Here is a 21631-nt window from a genome sequence, read left to right on the forward strand (position 1 = left end):
AACTAATTTGAGTATACAAAAATGTTCTTGTTAATTTTGAGATTGAACATTTACCTTCCTACAAATCAAATAATTTATTTATTAGATATTCGAATAAAACTAATTACAAATAAAATTATATATATTTTGAAATAAATAATTAATTGATTGAGTAGTTAAATCTCATATAATACACATAAATGCAATTTACCTCTCTGTAATATTTTCAAATTTGGATCCATTTTATATCAGGTCTACGAGTAGGTCATTAACATTTTTTTCCCAACTAACATCTTAATTAATACGCTAAAAGAATAGATGGTTAAATTTTATTTTTTTAATCTAAAATTAATTTAAATTTATCTTACGGGACATAAAAATTAAGAAATTACTATATCAACTAAGAAATATAAACAAATAATGAGATTTTTGTTATAAACATTACTTTCCAATATATAAAATTATAATCAAATAACCTTACCAAAAAGAAATTTGAAAAATAAATCTTAACTCTATTACCAAACTACACCTAATAGTATTAGATTTCCCCCATTCTATTTTGGTAGCATGGACAAACATACCAAAAATTTCAAAGGACTAAATCAATACCAACAAATAAAATATAAGGATGAAGAATGAAAAATTCCCATCATTCCCTCAATAGAAATTCAAACCACAAATTCAATTTCCAAAATCCATAGAGAGAGAAAGAGAAAAAACTTAGAGAGAGAAACAGAGAGGGAGGAAGAGAGAGAGAAAGCTCAATCTCTCATCTTTGCTCCATTTCTAGATAAATTTATCCCTATTTTTTTTTGTTTAATTATCAATGGCGGAGCAGAAGAGCAACAACAACAACAATAATAGGTGGAGTTGGGATGTGCCGGGATTTCAACCTCGGAAGTCGCCGGAGCATGAAGAGTATCAGAGACCGCCGCCATTGGCTCGACGGTACTCGATCTCAGCCGCCGCCGTTTCCACCGGTGCACCGCATTCAGAGTTATCTAAACACGCTATCAACTCTAAGCTATTGAAATTGAAGGACAAACTAAAGGTCTATATTCCTTTCATGTCAATTTACGTCGTTTTAGTACTTTATCTGCTCATATTGGTATAATTGAACAGAATTGAACTGTTTTAAAATACAATGCAATTGGGAAGATATCTCCTTTTTTTTTGTATTTACTCGAGTTTGAAGTTTTTTGTGGAGCCCAGTGGTAGATGATTAATGGCTATGTTCATTTATAGATGTTTAAGCTGAGTGTTTGTTGTTGTTGTTGTTTTTGTTCATTTATAGATGTTAGAGTGATTGATACTTGTGTACATTAGTGTTGTTTAGAGATGGAAATGTTAATTATTAAGTTTTTAATTTGTTTTGGGTGAAAAACCCAATCGTGGAAATATATGGGATTCGTTTTTGGTCCTTGTTGTTGGGAATGGTTGGCTTGCTACTAGATTATGTCTATTTTTAGAACAAGTGTGCAATTATAATACTATATCTGCAGATATTAGAGTGTTCTGTATAATTGAAGTGTTCTAAAATACAATGCAATTGGAAAGATATCTCCTTTTTGTATTTACTCGAGTTCGATGCTTTTCTGGAAACTAGTGGTAGAGGATTAATAGCTATGTTCATTTATAGCTGTTAGAGTGATTGATACCAGCGTACAGTAGTGTTATTGAGAGATGGAAATGTTAATTATTTCTTTTTGTTTCGGCTGAAAAATTCAATTTTGGTCTTTGTTGTTGGGAATGGTTAGCTTGTTACTAGATTGTATCTATTTTAGACCTAGTGTGCAGTTATACTATTGCAGAGTCAAAAAGTTCGTAATCAAGATCCTAAATTTATTTAATAAATTGAAATTTCTTTCCACGATTCTATTTGGAAGTATATTGAATTCTCTTTGGCCCCCTATTAGTTGCTAATGGAGCTTGTTTCTAAATTCTATGTGGTTAGCTCCAGACAGAGATGTCTACAAATTCTACAATTTTCTCTCTAATACTGATACCAAGTTGGTTTAAGCAAGTTCGTTCATTGGATTAAAATTTAAGGATTACAACTTTGGCTTGTGGAACTAAGAGATGTTCGCTAGTGGTATGCGTGGTTGATGCTAGTGTACACTAATTACATTGAGAGATATAATTTGTTTTTTGAGAAGATAAGGTAATTTTATAAATAAACCATCATAAGTATTGTGCTGTGGCCACTGTACAATATAAGCAGAGGAGCATAAAAACAAAACTACCCCAGCTAATCCTGTAAAGACTCTAGCACCTTTAAAACTATTTCAGCCTCATTTACTCGTTCCATTCTACGCAAAAAGCAATACAAAAATATAATTGGCCTTAATCTTGTGAATGGAATTAGCACCATCTTCAAAACATCTTTTGGACTCCAAATTTGTTTCCATGGTCAAGGCTTTTCAGGTTGTCCACCTTTGTTAGATCTTTGTAGCAGGAACTTACTTAAAAAGATAGCTGCTGATTTTTATTCAGAAGGTTGAAAAATTCAGCAGCCCTGTCTACTTCCAAATCATTGAAATTTCTTCAAAAATGTAAGCTGCAAACACTATCAATGATATTTTCTGCTAAAGAAGATAGAGAGATGAGAATTTTGAGTGTTAAGTTCTTAATTTATTAGAAAAGTTGAATTTCTTTTGACTTATGGAGTAAATGTTCCATTTTGGAATTATATTGAGCTTTTTTTGATCCATTTAAAATGGTTGGCTGGCTACATTCCATGTAGGGTTGGTTATGTTTGAAGAGAGCGATCTCTCTATCTACAGATGTTAGTATTTACTCTCTAGTGATAAAGTGCAGGCTTAAGGGGATTCGTCTCAGATACACAATTAAAAGTATTAACTTTGGCATGTGGAGCAAAGAGATCCCCATTAGTTATTACCGAGACAGTAATTACTAGAGATAGAGGCTGTATTAATTTCTGACTGCATGGAATTTCCATAACCAATTTTCCATTTTTGATAGAAAGTGTCTTTGGTACTACTTATGCCAATGTTAACTTTATTTGTAGTACAAGTGATTGATAAGTACATATTCATATTCTTGAGAGGTGGAAAAGTTAATCATCTAGGTTTTCAATTGATTTAGTAGCCTAAAATTTCTTTCCAGTTTTAGGGTGAAAGATCCCATTAAAATTTCTTTCTAGTATCCAGTATGGGTATGTGGAAGTATCTAGTATGTGTGACTAAGTTTTTTGCTAATTGTTAGTATATATTGAAGAATCTGCACACTACAAAAACATATCAATAAAGTCCCACAAGTGGAGTATGGGGATGGTAGAGTGTATGTAGACCTTAATCCTACCGTCTATATTTTTGTTGGAATGCCATGCCAATATTATTCCTATATTGTACATAGATGACTTGACTGGACCACATAATGCAGTGAAGAAGTAAGATAAATCAAGAAGAAGACACTACAGAGAGACTGATTGCTGTCTATTCATGCAAATATAGTGATGTGAACTTTGTATTTGGCATGTTTCTCCAGTTTGCTGAAGGACATCCTAGCTTAGAATTAATCAAACCTTTTTAAAAAGTTGTTTTGATGTAGTGCATTAGCATGGAACTCCATGATTACTTATACTATACTAAGCACAAGGCTTTAAAAGAATTGCTGCTAGATTTTTTTAAAGGAGCTAATGTTATTTTACCCCTTAGGAAAATTTGGGGGGCCTTGTTCTGGAAATCAAAAAGATCTTATTCTTAGATAACATTATCTGTTCAGGGGAAAAACAATCAAGTAATTTCTTACCGAATATATACACTTTTTTTTCCGGGGCAGCTTGTCAGGGAAGATTACTCAGAACTGAGACAAGAAGCCAGCGACCTGCAGGAATATTCCAATGCGAAACTAGATCGTGTGACACGCTACCTCGGTGTACTTGCTGATAGAACCCGCAAGCTAGGTAATGAACTGTACTACATCTATGTATTTACATGTCACTGATGCTTTCCATGAGGCCCAACCCAACTCAACCCAAATAATGCCTAGCACATGCTTCTAGACATTCTTAAAGTAATTATAAATTTATCTTTACACAAAGCCCCAAGATTTTCTTAAAGATATAGTTCTAATCACCTCGAGAATGTCTATAAGTGTGTGGCTATATGTTAAGCATTATTGTGATGCCTTTTGTGCATAACTTTAATTAAAGTTAATAAAGTTTAGATTTGATAAGAAATATAGGAGGGAAATATTATTGAATTGTGTCTCTACATTATTACACATAGACCCTATTTATAGACACTACAATACAATCCTTTACCAAGTAGGATACTATTTACTAATTCTTTTCTTATTACTATTCTTATTCCTATTCATATCATAAGTAGGAGTGTATATACCTATTCCTATTCTAACTGATATAAAATCTTATCACAGTGATTTGCTTCAGCATGTTTTTCTTAAATCCACAATGATATATTACTATGAATTATTATATTTCAACAATCGTCTTCTTGTATTTTTGTTTTATGTATATGATTTTCTTGTCACTACTCCTAACAAAATTTATGTAATGTGTCATCGTTCATAATAAACCATATTGGAAAAGTCCAATAGTGCTAACTCCCAATGCCCTGTTCACAGATAAAGGTACATCACTAAACTCTATTAATTGCATAATGAAGTGATAAGGGTTTCTGTTTGCATCTTCAGTAAAAATGATAATCTACGGATTAAGATAGATAATTGAAATTCAATATTGTCTAGAAATTTCAAACTAAAAGTACCTTATGTTTCATTGTTTCCATTCCATCTCCTTTTAGATCGCTTTTCTAACATGTCCTTTCGGAAGTTGGGAGACCGTGTCAAACACATGTAAATTATAAGTTTTTTATTTTTTTATTTTGTAATAGATGGATCAACCAAAAGTAAGACACAGATGCAACTTGAAGTTAGTTCATAACTTTTAAATATGTTTAATCAAGTTCCGAAGCCTTTGAGGAAAGATTACTGCGAATCTTGGACAGCTAAATTATTTTTGGTCTTTTCTTTTGTCTTCTTCTGTCCTTTTGTCTAATGAGTTTTGGCTTTGATGGCTTCTGATTAACTAGCATTCTGATCATATTTTGGATTCTGGTTTCTCTCTCTACTTATTCAGATGAAGCTGCACTTGAAACAGAAGCTAGACTCTCACCTCTGATATTGGAGAAGAAAAGGTTATTTAATGACTTATTAACTGCCCAAGGTATTTAGTCTATGCTCCTGGCGTTATTATTCTAGCTTCCAACCTTGTCTCTTAAAGTAGGCATATACAATTTCTTTTGAGAAGAAATCTGTGCATATACATCAGCACTTGCACATACACGTGTATTTTCAATATGCATGAAATGTTCAAATCTAGAAACAAACTGTAATCTAGAAAAAAATAATCTTGCAGTGCTATGACGGAATGTTTGTTGCCTTCAGATAGGCATAGAGATATATCAGATATGTGTATGTAGTACATAATATATGTAGATGAGACCCTATGTTATTATTTCAGGAAACATAAAAGTGTTTTGTCGTGTGAGACCTCTTTTTGAAGATGAAGGTCCATCCATTGTCGAATTTCCCGATGATGTTACAATTCGTATCAATACCACTGATGATAGCTTAGCTAATCCGAAGAAAGATTTTGAGTTAGACAGGGTTTATGGACCTCATGTAGGACAAGGTATTGGGGATTTACTTGTTTTCTTTCTATACTAGATCTTGAATGAGTGTGTAACTTAACATTTTTAGTTTCTCCTTGTGCAGTTGAACTTTTTAGTGATGTTCAACCATTTGTTCAGTCAGCATTTGATGGATACAATGTGGCTATATTTGCTTATGGGCAAGCACACTCAGGAAAGACCCACACAATGGTCTCTCACTCATCTCTTTACGGCTGTTTTCCTTTTATGTTCATCTGTTTCTTTTGAACGATTTATACATTTCTTCTCTTTATGTGTTCTGAAAAACTGCCAATTGTGACGTTTTAGCTGGGCAAGGTTTAAATGCATAAGATCTTATGAAACCTTTCCACTAGGAGGTTAATTTTCAAAGTTTGTATAATTGGTGTTGGTATTCAAATTTCAATTTCGATGGTATAATTGAGACAATTGAATACCTTGGGCCTTTACCAAGTTTTGATCTGCCAAATACCCAACTATTTGAAGCTGTTGGTTTGAAATTAATGTTGGTTCCTCACGTTTCCTCCTTCATGCAGGAAGGATCCAACCACGATCGTGGTTTATATGCTAGGTGTTTTGAGGAGCTCTTTGATCTATCCAACTCCGATGCAACGTCGACATCCAAATTTAATTTCTCAGTTTCCATTTCTGAACTTCATAATGAACAGGTTTTATATGATGTCATGTTTATCTTTTAGATTTAATTGCTTTCTCATCTTCAGCATTATGTATGCAGATCCTATAAGGAATCCATACCCAAATTTTTTGATGTTAGGGCTTTTCCAATTATCGCAGATAAGAGATCTGCTCATACATTCTGGAACTGATCTGCCGAAGGCTCGCATAGGGTCATTGGATTGCTTTGTAGAACTTCTGCAGGAAAAAGTTGAAAATCCAATGGATTTTGGCAGAGTTCTCAAATTTGCTTTTCAGAATCGAGGAAGTGATGGATCAAAATTTAGAGTTTCTCATCTGTATGGTCTACAACTCTTTCCAGTTGGTATTTGTCTGTTACTGTTGATTCTATCCTTTTTCTCATCTATCTTTTAGAATGTCACCTTTCTTGATTGCTTTATGGGGTCTGCCCATGAGTTATTCTGAAGTCCTCTGAGCAAGCTAGCCATGAAAACTTGAGATATTATGTCATAAATTGTTTGACAGTTCTGGAAACAACTGTGTTTTTCTTCAGAAAAGCACCATGTTGAATGTGAACGTTTTCAACAGAAAAACACAATTGTTTTCCTTTCCTTCATCAAAAGAAAAACTATTTAGTACATGTTGAACATGTTCATATTCAAAATGGTGAAAAAGAATACACTCAACATAATAATCATTTGTTCGTCCTTGTCACAATATCAGCCCAGATTCTGATTTGTCTAAAATTGTTGTTCTTCTGTGTTGAACTCATTGCTCTGCATATATTTTATTTGATTGAGGTATTTGGAGTTGCATCAGTTGTACACTCCTTCATACTGGTGGCTTAACTTTTTATTCTTGAAACACTGATTTTGTAATTTAAAGTTCCAAAAGGAAAGAAAGAAAGAAAAAACTATCGTGATTAGCATGTAGGCACAACCCCGTATCTATTATGTCTCTATATGACTCTATTTGTGCTTCTTGCGAGATAAATGCAGTTTCTGACTTTCTGTTAGTCAATTTGATGCCTTTTTTCCTAAATGTTTTGGAGAAAAATATAGGTGTGTTTACCATTTTTTCTATGGTCTTGCAATTTTTAGGATCGTCACTGTACATATACATTATACCAACTCGATCACTGGAGAGACCTCATACAGCAAGCTTTCTCTTGTCGATTTGGCTGGAAGTGAAAGCACTATTGAAGAGGATAGTGTGGAGCATGCAACAGAGTTGCTTCATGTCATGAAATCTCTTTCTGCGTAAGTGGTTCATGTCAACCTTTTGATATCAATAATACTTTATTCTCAACCCATGCATATTCACTTCCCATGTCTAGGACATAATAGGATGGAGTTTATAATGTATTTGTTGGATCAAAAATGGAATTTGGTGGATCACTTTGCATTTTTGGCCCCATAAAACCATCTTTTTGTTCTCAGTGTATAAGTTTCTGGATTGGAACTCTGAATGCCTTTTTTTTAGCTGATGACATTCATGTGATGGTTTTTAAACTAGAAATCAAATATTGGCCTTTTAAAGCTTATCTTATGTCTTATTTCTCAATTTTCATACATGCAAGATCATTGGGAGAGTTCTCAAGGACAATGATTATAGACATCGAAGCTTAGAGAGGATAGTTGGTCCCACAATTAAGTGTGTGACAAGAGCTCCTACACAGGGGCGGATTACATTAGAGCTTTTGGGAACATAGTTGGCCAAGGAAAACCAATTTCTTAAATTAGTTTCTATAATGATGCTTGTGAATTATTAATTGCATACACCCTCATGAAACAACACGAAATGATAGAAAAAAAGTGTCATACTGTGTTTTACTGCTCTTTTTCTGTATATATACTCAGCTTTGATATTGACATGCAGATTGGGAGATGTTTTGAATTCCTTGACATCAAAAAAAGACATTGTTCCATATGGAAATTCAATGCTCACCAAAGTACTTGCAGACTCACTAGGTAACCAATTGATTATAATACTGGTCAATATATTCTTCAATATTCCTTTTCATATTATTCAATTTTGTTATATTGGTAGTAATAATCTTTTTATGATTTTACTGAGCCGAGGGTCTTTCGAAAACAGCCGTCTTACCTTGGTAGGAGTCAGGTCTGCGTACACTTTACCCTCCCCAGACTCCACGTGTGGGATTTCACTGGGTGGTTGTTGTTGTTGTTGGTAGTAATAATATAAATACATAGATACAAACCCACACGCAGACTCATGCTTATGTGCAACTGTTTCTGCTTGAGAAGGGAAATTATTACTCCATATGTTTCATTTTTATGCGTCTTAGTTTGAGTAGGCACGGAGTTTATAAAAGGAAGACATTTTTTTGAATCTTCTGGTCTTAAATATTGCCATGTGGGATGTTTGGGTTAAAAGAGTTAATATAAAAAGTGATATTCATTTTGAAATAGACCAAAAAGGAAAGTAAGACACATAATTGAAACAGAGTGAGTAGCTTGTTGACCTTGTTATTTAAAAGTTGTCCTGGGTCATTCATCTAGATATTACTTGTAGACCACTGTTTCTTTCAGTTAAACAAGTAGGTCTCAAGCTATATGCCCTGGTATATAAGTTGTTTCATTAGGTATTTTCTATGTTCTCTTAGATATGCTCATGGACTAGAGCTTGTCACACTAGAGGACGAGATAATCTTTCTCTTCTATGGTGAAGGGCTCTTTTGTAATATTCAATTAACTGATCTTCAGTTAGATTGAAGAGCTCTACTCAATGTGCTTGATTTTATGTTGACGTTTACTCATCTTTCTTACACTCTTCTTCTCTAGTACTGCAACTAAATTTCTTATTATATTTTGTTTACTTTTATCGTCACCCCAGCTAGCTTTGGATTGATTGATTGATTTATATTATTGTAACTACTTGTAGCTTTAGATTTCTGGATGTATCATACAACAACAACAACATACCCAGTGAAATCCCACAAGTGGGGTCTGGGGAGGGTAGGATGTACGCAAACCTTACCACTACCTCATGGAGATAGAAAGACTGTTTCCGAAAGACCCTCGGCTCTAAAGTCACAGCCCCAAGTAAGAGAGAAAAACAATATATATATAGCTTAATGGCAAAAAAAAAGCGATGCAAATTTTACAATACAAGAACAATAACGATAGCAGAGTAATGTGATAATTAAAGGCAATAACAACACAACTCTAATGGCACGCCTAGACCTACGACCAGATAATTAAAGGCAATAACAACACAACTCTAATGGCACGCCTAGACCTACGACCAACCCTAAACCGATACAAGGCAAGACACCATTCTATCCCTACTAACCTTCTACCCTAATCCGCGACCTCCACTCCTTTCTATCTAAGGTCATGTTGCCATATTCTTATGATTGGTGCAACTATCTTCAGCTTAAGAAAACATTAAAAAAAGTTTGAGGACGGTCCTTGTCAGCTCAAATTAAAGCCATGAAACGAGAGTGTGTATATGGGGGGCATACAAGGGAAAACTGTCTTATAGCTAGGAGCTTTTAAGATACTTTATATGATACATATTTTTCATATCTTTTAACGTGAGACACTGTTACAATTATTTAAACATTTATCTAATCATATATATTTCAAGGGAAGAAAGATGGACTGCGATTACTGGGAAAAGTATGAGACTGTTGCCTCACTGTAATAGAGCTAACAATCTCTCTCTTGTACCATCTGCATCTTGTTTTTGATGCCATCAATGATACTTCATCAGAAAGGAACAAGACCGTTGCCTCTGGTTTTCCGAGGCATAATTTTTTGTCAGCTAACCGCTAAGTAGATATATAGAGTATGATAATAGATGTATGTATATTTGGATTTATCCACCTTACACTTTATCATAAAATCATAAAATGTATATTTGGCTGGATACGTGCATGGCTTGTCCAAATAAAAGGAGAGGCTTTCTGAAGGGTGTACTTTCTGGATTCTGCTCTTTGACTTTAACCCTACATTGTTTTTCCTAGAGTTGGACTTGGGTAGGCCAAAATTCAGTACTCACTTAATGTGCAAGTTGGTGAAGATGTAATTAGGTAAATAAAAGTGTTCTTTCTAACAACTTAAGCTTTATTAGATGGTCACACCATTCAACATGGTGTCAGTGCAGGCGAGATCCTGCTTCAATTCTCACCGTTACTCTTTATCAAAAAGATATTTCATGCGTTTGGCTCATGAAAAAAATCAAGCCTGCACGTGAGGGGTTGTATTGAAGATATAACTAAGTAAATAACAATGCACGATCTCTAACAATTTAAGCTTTTAGAGGAGATGGTCAAATTCAACACAAGTGATGCTTACAATTTGAAGCTGCATATGAGCAGATTAGTTGATAATGAAAAGTCGAAACTAAATAAGTCTCCTAACATTTATGTTTTTGATGGCATCTGTGTTTACATCTGGAGGGAAAGAGTTGTTATCTTTTGCCTTACAGTATCTTGTGTAATAATTTGCTACAACACCTCTTACATGTTTCTAATTTCTGTTATTCTGTTATCCCTTGTAAAGTCTATTTGTTGGCTAGATATCTCTAATGTTTTTTTTTTCTCTTCTTTTTGCAGGTGAAAGTGCAAAGACGCTTCTGATTGTTAATGTCTGTCCGAATGCTTCAAATTTGTCTGAGACGTTATCCTCCCTCAATTTTTCTGCTAGAGCTAGAAATGCCACACTAAGCCTTGGGAATCGAGATACAATCAAGAAATGGAGAGATATTGTAAGTCTTGATTTGTTTACTGTGGACACTCAAACAGGACTATGGCGGATGGTCCACATCCTTGTTTATTAGTTTTTTTTTTTCTTATTTGGGGTTAGGGAAATGCTTTTTACTCAGTGATGTAGATGTATTTTACTCAGTGACATTGAGAATTTGAAGTTTGATTCACCCGCTAATTCTTAGTGATCTGTGGGTTGGTAATACATAATGAAATGACTCGGTCTGTCAATTAATTATAAGTTTTACTCTTTCGATTTTGGTAGGCCAATGATACACGCAAGGAACTTTATGAGAAGGAGAAAGAGATTACTGATCTGAAGCAAGAAATAGTTGGGCTAAAACAGGAACTGAAACAGGCCAACGATCAGGGAGTTCTACTCTTCAATGAAGTTCAGAAGGCATGGAAAGTTTCTTCTACGCTACAGTCAGATCTAAAGGTTTGCAACTTTTTCTTTTTGTTGCCTGTTTCTTTCTCATTATTTCATCAACCTAAACTTCCTGTATATATTTTTTTCTCAATAACTTTTTAAACTTCAAGGTGGTTCTTGTTAGAGTAATAAACGAGGAAAGATCTTATTTCTGCTACTAAAATTGAACTTTTCACTAGTTGGTTGCATGTGTCTCTTAAGAGGTTGTGGTGCTATATGTTGTTGTTTGAGAGCAGGTGGTTCTTGTTAGAGTAATAAAAGAGGAATGATCTTATTTCTGCTACTAAAATTGAACTTTGCACTAGTTGGTTGCATGTGTCTCTTAAGAGATTGTGGTGCTATATTTGGTTGTGTGAAAGAAGATGGTTCTTATTAGAGTAACGAGTAAGGATCTTATTTCTGCTTCTAAATTTTGTCAGTAGTTGTTTGCATGTGTCTCTTAAGAGATTGTGGTGCTATATTTTATTGTGTGAAAGCTGCAAAAATGTACTTTAAGAGAAAGTCTATATGGTTAATTGTTCTTTAGATGTATTGAAGCATATATGCTTACATAGGGGGCTTTTGGGTCTTCTATATACTATCAGAGATACTTACCTTTTTGTCTGCCCTATGCTGTTCCCAGCAATATTTAGTATTCAGATATTACTATTCAGATGTTGGAGAAACAAACAATCTTAATTATTTAGTATTTAGATCTTAATATTCAGATGTGTATTTAGATTCAGACATGTAAATCTTAATGCATATCTTTTCAATTTTAAAAAAAATGTAAATCTTAATGCATATATTAATATTCAGATTTGTTAGATGTCTTAATCTTAATGTAAAATAATGAGGCCTCAGAGTATGCTAATTTTCTTTCCTCTGTCCAAACTGATAAACTCAAACCTTATGTCTAGTCAAGAATAATGTTACTAAGAAGATCTAGTGTTTTCCCTCTGATGTAGGCTGAGAATATCATGATTACGGATAAATTTAAGATAGAGAAGGATCAAAATACTCAAATTAGAAATCAAGTAGCTCAGCTTTTACAGTTGGAGCAAGAACAGAAATTGCAGATACAACAACGTGATTCAACTATTCAGATGTTGCAGGTTAGTTGCTTTTATACAATTGCCTTTTTCTCTCTAAGCCGTGTATCTGGTATAACTTAATCAAGTTAGTCCACCTTTTTAAAGATGTTATCTTGCTCCATTATTCCACTCATTGTTGCATACTGCTGGTTAATTTCAAATTGTTGCTAACTTCCTATTACCTTTCTCAGCCTTTTGGCTAAGATCAAGTACTAAACTGTTCTTATCAGTTTAATATTTGATCAAGTACTAATCTGTTCGTATCAGTTTAATATTTGATATGTGGGGTATCGACCCACATGATATTGACTCTATTTTTCTTGGTCGAAGGTTCATCAAGGCAGCTTGTTACCTGGGCCTTCACTCATCACCCCAAGTCGTTGCCCTACAGTCCAGGCCTGATGTACCCCACCAAAACAAAAAACTTTCAAATTGATATTACGTCAGCCAACAAGTGGTTTATGATGTTAAGACTATCATACATTTTTCCCTTGAGGGAAATATATACATTTTTCCCTCGAGGGAAATATATACATTTTTCCCTCGAGGGAAATATCTTAAGACTATTGTACATTTTTCCTGTGAGGCTGGGGGATTATGATCTTACAAGCTTAATTAAAAAGATTGCAAGGGGTTTATGATCTACGTAGACAACAATGAGAATATTTAAGATAGAACTTCTCAAACATTTTAACTGTTCAAGTTGGCTCAGTTCAAGATGCTTGATGCTTTCATGTCAAGTAGTTTATCATTTACATATGTGCGTGCTCATCCCTGTATGCTACAAAAGCTATTCCGGTGACTCAAACTTGAAAGAGGATATCATTTCCTCAAGGCTCACTGTTTTCAATTTTGTGATGGATAACTATTCAGTCAACATTCTGTACTGTACTATTTTAGTTTCTGCAAGCTTGCTTCATCATTATATTTCTTGCATTATCTACATTTTATTCATTTATGTATTTTTTTTAACTTAAACTGTATTTCATCTTTTATTTTGTGGTAGAATAAATACATTTTCCTTTTGCACATGGTTCTGCTTTAAGTTTCTGATCACATTATATTGTAGGCCAAACTGCAAGCTCTTGAATCACAGTTAAATGAGGCAGTACGTGCCAGTGACGCTAGGTTAAAAGATGGTTCAGAGTTAAGATCTGCAGACCAAACAGGTTTGAAGGCAACGAGGGATGACATTGACCCAGCAGCTGTTACCAAGAGGCTAGAAGAGGAACTTGTAAAACGTGATGCACTTATTGAGGTAGCTTATTCATGCTGACTCTATATATGAAGTACATGCTGTTGTATTCTTTAGTTAAATTTTGTTAAAGAGGAATGACAATGGGGATGATTAGGCTTTATCTATATGTTCAATTAGTATCTTCCGGAAATGGAAATCTGACTCTTTTGAGCTTTTTCCTGGTTAGATATATCTTGCTATTCATTTGAGTCAATGTGTTATATCTTTTTGACAGAAATTGCATGAAGAAAATGAAAAGTTATTTGATCGTTTGACAGAGAAAACCTCTCTAGCTGGATCAACACAGGTAATAATGGTGTCCTAAATATTTTTCTCAGATTTGCTAGGGTTTTCATCCTTTTTCATTTGTTCCTAACTGGTGAAGTGTGTGACCATCTCATTTAAAAACTTAAGTTGTTGGAGATAGCAATCTTATATTTTCTTAATTATGAGTTCAACACTTACAGTGTTATTTTCTCTTGATGTGATGGGTTCGATGGACTTGAGGGTACCTTATATTTGGGCATCATTGATTATTAGGCAGAGAACTTGAGATTGAGATTTAAAATTCTCCATAGAAAACAAAATTGGCTAAGAGATAGAACTTTGCATGAGAAAGAAAAAGGGTACTAATTGAGAGATTTACCTTACTGAAGAATGGTACTGAAGAACAGAGTAATATTGATTTATGGGAAATAACAGGCTGAAGATGTCCTGCATTATGATGTTTATCTTGATAGGGAAAATGGAGCTCCTTTAGCTCCCCATCAGATATCTTTGGACACATTGTAATCATGATTTGAGATTGTTGGCAAGAATTGCGGAGTTAATATGTGTTCCACTAAATGAATCTCTCTGTGGCGTTCGTTAAACATCCTTGGATTTGAATCATGAGATTTCTGCTATGTGTCACTCATAATTATCATGTGAATGCATTTTGCTTTTGTTTTATTTCTGATCATCTATGCTAAACTGATAGATTGTGTTGCTCGAGCATTTCTCTTACTGAGAGTGTTTTAGTCTCATCTTAAAGCTGTTAACAGTAAATCTCGTTTGTGCTCTTCCTGCACAGGTGTCTAGTCCGTTACCAAAGGCTCCAAATGCTCAGAATAGAGAAACTGGAAGGTGTATACTGTTAATAGATTATGCATTTTCTGGTTTCCCTATTGTCTTTTCTGTACTTTCGTGGTATTAACTGCATCTTGCATTGTGGGTGACAGAAATGATATCAATGTCAAAGGACGTGCCACAGATGTGCTAGCACTTCCCTCATCAACTGATAAGCCAGATGGCACTGTTGCTTTGGTTAAATCTGGTGGTGAAAAGGTCAAGACTACCCCGGCTGGTGAATATCTTACTTCTGCATTGAACGAATTTGATCCTGATCAATATGATAGCCTTGCTGCAATCTCCGATGGAGCAAACAAGCTTTTGATGCTGGTAAGATCTTATCCCCCTTTTGCTCTCTGGAGTATGCATTAGGTCTTCTAGTCTGTCCAGAATATGCTCTATCCGGAGTCTTACTGAAATATCAATTTTTTTAGCAACTATTTAGAAATCAAGCTGGACAAGAAGTAATTATATGTATTTGTATCAAACTGGACATAGTTAATTATATGAATTGTTATCAGGTCATTTAATCTTTTCTGGATGATGGTATGATGACATTAGCTTCAATTTAGTCTACAAATAACTGACTACTTTCTTTGAACCTACGCATGTACCCTATTCTTCTATAACTACAATGTTTTGGTGTTTATATCAGGTTTTAGCAGCAGTCATCAAAGCAGGTGCCTCTAGGGAGCACGAAATACTTGCTGAAATTCGAGATGCCGTCTTTGCTTTCATTCGTAAAATGGAGCCAAAGAGAGTGATGGATACCATGCTTGTTTCCCGTGTTAGGATTTTGTACATAAGATCCTTGCTTGCTAGGTCGCCGGAGTTGCAATCTATAAAGGTAACAGATTCTTGTCTGTTCTTCCAGAGATTATTTCAGTGGATTTTTATACTGCTTTCTTTGATTGTCGGAAGCAACTGATTGTTGAATATCTAGGTTTCTCCCGTTGAGCGCTTCCTGGAGAAAGCTAATTATAGTGGCCAAAGCAGAAGCTCTAGCCGTGGTAGTAGCCCTGGAAGATCGCCTATGCGCTATGATTCAAGTAGGAATGCATTGATTGATGAACATATTCAAGGGTTTAAAGTAAATTTAAAGCCAGAAAAGAAATCGAAATTATCATCTGTCGTTCTGAAGATACGTGGTATTGATCAGGTGAGTTATATGTATTACAAACAACTTACCTGTCCCTTTTCCCTGTCTGCATCTTTTTTCGGTAATTGTTAGGTTGTCTAGTTAGCTTCGCTATTTGGTCTGTTGAAGGAAATAAGTATGTTTTTTTGAAGATGATTATAGATTTCAGTATGTTATATTAAGTAAATAGGCCAAAAATTAGCCAAAGCTAGTTTCGTGACAGTTACAAAGACCCAGTGAGACAACTAGAGACTCTACATCTTGTACAAAGGTTTCTTTACACCAAACTGTAAAACAAAAATATACACTTCATCTTGAGCTTTATTTCAGAGTTAGCTAAATCTTCAAAGCATCTTGAATTCCTTTCGCTCCAAATTTTCCACCAAATACATATTGGGACAATGCTCCACCAAATCTTCTGTCCCATATCAGTACCTGCGTTGTTCCATCATGCCATCATTTCATCAGTTCTCCTGGGCAATGTCCAGCTCAGGTACATACTTGATATATAGTCTCTTCAAGGAGGAAATACTTACTACTCTCCTTTATTTTGATTAGCTGCACATCCAAAAGTGTGGCCCATTGGTCTATAAAGCGGGGGTGCAAACCTTGGAGATCAGGGTTCAAATCCCACCAGAAAACACTAGTTCCTTTCATCCGTCTAAGCCTTGATAGAGTTGCAAGGTACCTATGTTGGTGGAGGTAGCAAGTACCGGGTGACATAGGGTGTGCCCAAGCTGGCTCAGATAATTGTTATAAAAGAAATTGATTGTGCTGCTTGTGTTATTATTTATTTATTTATTATTTTTTCCCTCTCTTGTCTCTAAACTTTTTATCTGTGCATGTTATATCTATTTAGCATTCAATTGGTAGTGTCTTATGTGACTTGGAATTTAATCATATAGGACATACAGAGGCAGCATGTAACTGGTGGAAAGCTTAGGGAGATAACTGAGGAAGCTAAAAGTTTTGCGGTTGGAAACAGAGGTCTTGCTGCTCTTTTTGTACATACTCCGGCTGGCGAGCTTCAACGCCAAATCAGGAATTGGCTTGCCGAGAACTTCGACTTTCTGTCTGTCACTGATGATGCAGTTGGTGGAGCAACGGGTCAGCTCGAGCTTTTGTCTACTGCAATAATGGATGGATGGATGGCTGGACTAGGTGCTGCAATGCCCCCTAGCACTGATGCACTTGGTCAGCTCTTATCTGAATATGCAAAGAGAGTTTACAATTCCCAACTCCAGCACTTGAAGGTACTTCCATGTGATCTTTGCATTTTACTCCCTACACTATATACTATTGAACAACAACATACTCAGTGTAATCCCGCAAGTGGGGTCTGGGGAAGGTAGAATGTATGCATACCCTTACTATTATGGGGTAGCCCTTTCAATCAAAAACTTTTCCTTGGGAAATTCAGACTGTATACCAGAGTTGTGCATTATATCTTAATCTTAAAGTGACATGATTTTATTTGCTGCTTCACTTCTTTTGCATCTCACTATTATATTTTTCACTTGTCCATCCATATCTAATAATCACAATCTGTTCACAATGCACATAGTTGTTTATCTTGCAGGGATGTTAGGGTTATTACTATTATTGTTATCGTCATTAAGGTTACATATTCTTCTCCCCATGCAGCTTGTGAGTTTTCTTTGAAGAACTGACACACAAGCTTTTGAATTCTTTTTGAAGAATTGACATACACTTGCTTTTTACATTTTTCTTTAATATTATGACATTTATGTTGTTTTTCATGTTAATCCAAATCTTGAAGCAGTGTGCTAACTTTGATTTCTGATCTGTTGTTGAGACGAGGCTTTAGATTTAAGAAATTGCTTGTCAGCAATACTACAACATACGGGTATAGGTTTTCTAGGTGATTCGGATTATACTTCTAAGAACAATATGTGTTTGAGTTTGCTTGTGTTTGTCACTTAAGTTGTTTGCGTGATTGTAAAATGATTGTTTACTTATGTTTTCTGTGTTTTCTCTTTGTTTTGGAAGGACAGGCAATATGCGGTAACTCTGCTTTAGAGCTTTTGATCTGAGATTCCTTGCATCTCTTAGAAACGATGGCAGCTTTCGAACTTTAAATATGTTTGGGAAAATAATAAGTTCTTCCTTTTCTTCTTTCTCTTTCACCCCTTCTTACAAATAAACGTCGGAGGGCCACCAAAACTTCTTTCCGCTTTTCCTCTGACCTGTTGCTATTTGCGGTTTTTGTTGTGGCTTACATTTCTATTGTTGCCAAAGGTGTAAGAGATTGGCTGGTGAAGATGTCATCCGGTTAGAAATTCCTGTCTCATAATACAAACACCAGTATTTAGTCCCACACGTGAGACAAAGGAAAAATCTAGAGTCATATCCACTCTACTGAAAATCTAAAATTTTGCTTGAACGGTGCTCCAGGTGAGCAAGTTTTGCTCATTCATGGGTGTCTTGTCAGCTTATTCTCACTTATCATAGAAACAGCATAGCTTTGGCATTGGCAGTTGAAGACTTTTAACTCAGGGCCACTTATTTCAAAGCTATATTATAACATTTTAGCAAGTAGTGCAATTGAGCTTGCATGTATAAAGCCACATCTTAACTCTCCGACCAGGTTATGCTATTTGTTACATAGGCAGCTATGTTCTCTATCTATATATTTAGGGTTGGTTTGTGGGGTGGGGTGGGGGGGAGTAGCCAAAAGTTGGTTTGGGGGGGGGGGGGGAGAGTAGCCGAAACTATTATCTACACTTATTTATTCCCCCTACCCTTCAAAATAAAAAAGAAAAAAGAAACTTACTTTGCAGTTTTTGTCAAGCTCAATCGTAATAACAGATTAGTTTGTTTTAATTGCTTACAGTTTTTCGTAGTGTTTATACAGTTTTACACAAGAAAAATAGATTGGATCCAATTAGGGTCTCTCTTTTGTCTTGTTTCCTGCTTATCTTGTTCTAATTCAATTCTTTATCAGGACATTGCAGATACACTGTCAACTGAAGTGGCAGAAGACTCTACCCATGTGGCAAAGCTGCGTTCAGCTTTAGAATCTGTTGATCACAAACGAAGAAAGGTGCATTAGTTAACTGAATTGCTACTCTTGATAATGTATATAATCTCCTAGTAACACTGAATAATTGCCCCTAGCTACCGATGGACCAACATAGCCGAAGATTATCTACTTTGGATCTCTTTTGGTGAAGAAAGGCGCATTATCATGACATTTTCTTTCTATTGAGTTAATTAATATTTTAAGTGAACCACAATTGCTTGATAGTCTGTAAAGCAAGAACGTCAATTTATGTCAATATCCTGAACTGCTGAATGATTCCAGGAGGTGTTAAAAAGTTGGGCTGAAGATGATTATCCACAATAGCCTTATGCCTAGGTTACTGAATAGCCCACAGCCTGTCATATAAACTTGTTATTCTTGCATATATCATTTTATTTGAATTTAGATGGTTGGAAGGCAAGTATGACTCAGTTAATCTCATAAACAGATCTTGCAACAAATAAGAAGTGATATGACAATGTTGACATTAGAAGATGGGAGTTCACCAGTTCGAAATCCTTCTACTGCAGCTGAAGATGCCCGACTTGCATCCTTGGTTTCCCTTGATGGCATTTTGAAACTAGTCAAGGTGTTTTATTAATTTGCCAGTCACTTTCCTCTGGATCGTTGTTTCGTTAACTGTGCCAGTGAATCAAAAGGCAAGACCATCTGATGAATTAATTTTAACAGGATGTACTGAGGCAATCCTCTGTGAACATCCTCAGTAAGAGTAGGAAGAAAGCTATGCTAGCTTCTCTAGATGAACTTGCAGAACGAATGCCTTCCTTGCTTGACATTGATCATCCGTGTGCTCAGAGGCACATTGATGAAGCACGACATGCTGTTGAGGTACATAGTTACTTTTATCGCTGGTGGTTGTTAGCTATCTGGTGTTTCTGTTTGTCATCCTGAAGATAGGAGTCCAAATGTTGAGTATTATACAATGTTTTAGCATCAAAATTTTAGTACTACCGTAGATGTGCAGCTCTTCAATTAACTGAGGAACGCATTTTTGCCGATATTTACCTGCTTAGGTTGTTTGTTGATGCGATAACATTCTATTGACTCTAGAAGATACTTTCTCAGAGAGAAATTTGTGTCTAGCTTGGAATATTTGAGTGGATTCTATTACCAACTGCAACTGAGCTGTCACGAGAGAACTAGCGATAGAAAAGCACAGAAGATAATACTAATATAATTGTTGAACTGATATGGGCGCTATAATTTCAGATTACAAATTTTTAGTCCAACGTTATTTGCAGATATATTTCTAGTTTTATTCATCTATGAGAGGGTCATTCAACTAGGATACTTTTTCTCCTGTCAACTAATGTATTTTATCTTGCTAACAATTTGACAGTTAATTCCTGAAGAGGATGACCGGCTTCATGAAAATGTACATGCTTCTCGGCCTCCTGCGGATGTGGGATTAGGGGGTGAAACTGACGTGACACAGTGGAATGTTCTTCAGTTCAACACAGGTTCAACAAACCCATTTATCATCAAATGTGGAGCTAACTCAAACTCTGAACTGGTCGTTAAAGCAGATGCACAGGTTGAAGAACCTAAAGGGGGTGAGATTGTCCGAGTTGTTCCCAGACCAACTGTTCTTGAAAATATGAGTTTGGATGAGATGAAACAGTTATTCACACAGCTCCCTGAAGCTCTAAGCTTTCTTGCTCTTGCAAGGACAGCAGACGGAACCAGAGCTCGGTATTCCAGACTCTACAGGACTCTTGCCATGAAGGTTCCTGCATTGAAAGACCTTGTTGACGAACTTGAGAAGGGCGGAGTGCTGAAGGATGTCAGGTCATAATAGATCTTATTGCTTCGGGGTAGGGTCTTCTTGCATATCTCTTGTGCAATGACACTTCGGATGTGCTGATTATTCAGCTGTGTTGCCTACTTGGCCTGTAATTTTGATAAAATGTGTTAATGCTGTCCCCATTTTCCATTTTGGGTTTTCAAGTTTTGTATAGTTGTAGCATGTGTAACATTGTGTAATATGCCATTTCTGGCTTACTGCATAGGTGAAACAGATGGAAGTGAACAAACACTTTGCTCTCAAGATATTTATTAGCTCAACTGGCAAATTAGTCCCCTTTTTTCCTGAGCATCAAAGTAATGTGGTTTGAGAGTTAATTGCTGATATTCATTTTCTAAACCAGTGTTAATATGTCTACAAACTTCATATAAGTATACAAGAATGTTTTTTTTTTAATAGTAGAGTGGTTACTGGCACTTATATTACTCATCATCAACATTAACATATCAAGCCCGCAAGGGCATAGTTGAATGGTTAGGAGATGGGTCTACCATGTGGAGACCTAGGATCAAATTCAGCCTTTGTATGTTACTCAATCAAGAGCGCGTCCTACAAAATGCTCACCTAAAGGGCAGAAGCTATGGCAGAGATTGTGGGTTTTCCTTAGGTTCTAAAAAAACAAAAACAATAATATATTACTGTAATTCAAAAAATGAGGTTTAGAAGGTAGTTTGTATGTGGACTTTACCCCTATTTTGGGACTGTTTCTGATAAATCTTCGGCTTAAGGTTGATTAACAAGATGATTGTGAGG

General features: G+C 35.5%; 1 protein-coding gene and 1 pseudogene across 1 annotated transcript; both read left to right on the plus strand.

Moving 5' to 3' along the window:
- The first annotated feature begins 656 nt into the window (after positions 1 to 656).
- LOC129897890 (kinesin-like protein KIN-14B) lies at positions 657 to 21195 on the plus strand. Its single transcript, XM_055973065.1, has 23 exons — positions 657 to 1030; positions 3781 to 3904; positions 5102 to 5188; positions 5486 to 5656; positions 5740 to 5846; positions 6191 to 6322; positions 6450 to 6628; positions 7391 to 7549; positions 8169 to 8260; positions 10873 to 11024; positions 11288 to 11461; positions 12400 to 12546; positions 13595 to 13783; positions 13998 to 14069; positions 14835 to 14887; positions 14983 to 15202; positions 15528 to 15719; positions 15816 to 16031; positions 16916 to 17263; positions 18976 to 19074; positions 19502 to 19642; positions 19744 to 19902; positions 20414 to 21195. The coding sequence occupies exons 1-23, from the start codon at positions 806 to 808 to the stop codon at positions 20867 to 20869; spliced, it is 3894 nt and encodes a 1297-aa protein (XP_055829040.1). The 5' UTR covers positions 657 to 805; the 3' UTR covers positions 20870 to 21195.
- LOC129903784 (U2 spliceosomal RNA) lies at positions 12704 to 12937 on the plus strand (annotated as a pseudogene).
- Positions 21196 to 21631: the final 436 nt, after the last annotated feature.

This window comes from Solanum dulcamara, chromosome 1, assembly GCF_947179165.1.
Source record: "Solanum dulcamara chromosome 1, daSolDulc1.2, whole genome shotgun sequence".
In the NCBI taxonomy this organism is placed as follows: Eukaryota; Viridiplantae; Streptophyta; class Magnoliopsida; order Solanales; family Solanaceae; genus Solanum; species Solanum dulcamara.

Coding starts and splice junctions, on each gene's coding strand:
- LOC129897890 (XM_055973065.1), top strand. CDS start 806: ATGGCGGAGCAGAAGAGCAACAACAACAACAATAATAGGTGGAGTTGG. Junction 16,032..16,915: donor AGATACGTGGTATTGATCAG/GTGAGTTATATG, acceptor TTAATCATATAG/GACATACAGAGGCAGCATGT. Junction 17,264..18,975: donor CCCAACTCCAGCACTTGAAG/GTACTTCCATGT, acceptor ATTCTTTATCAG/GACATTGCAGATACACTGTC.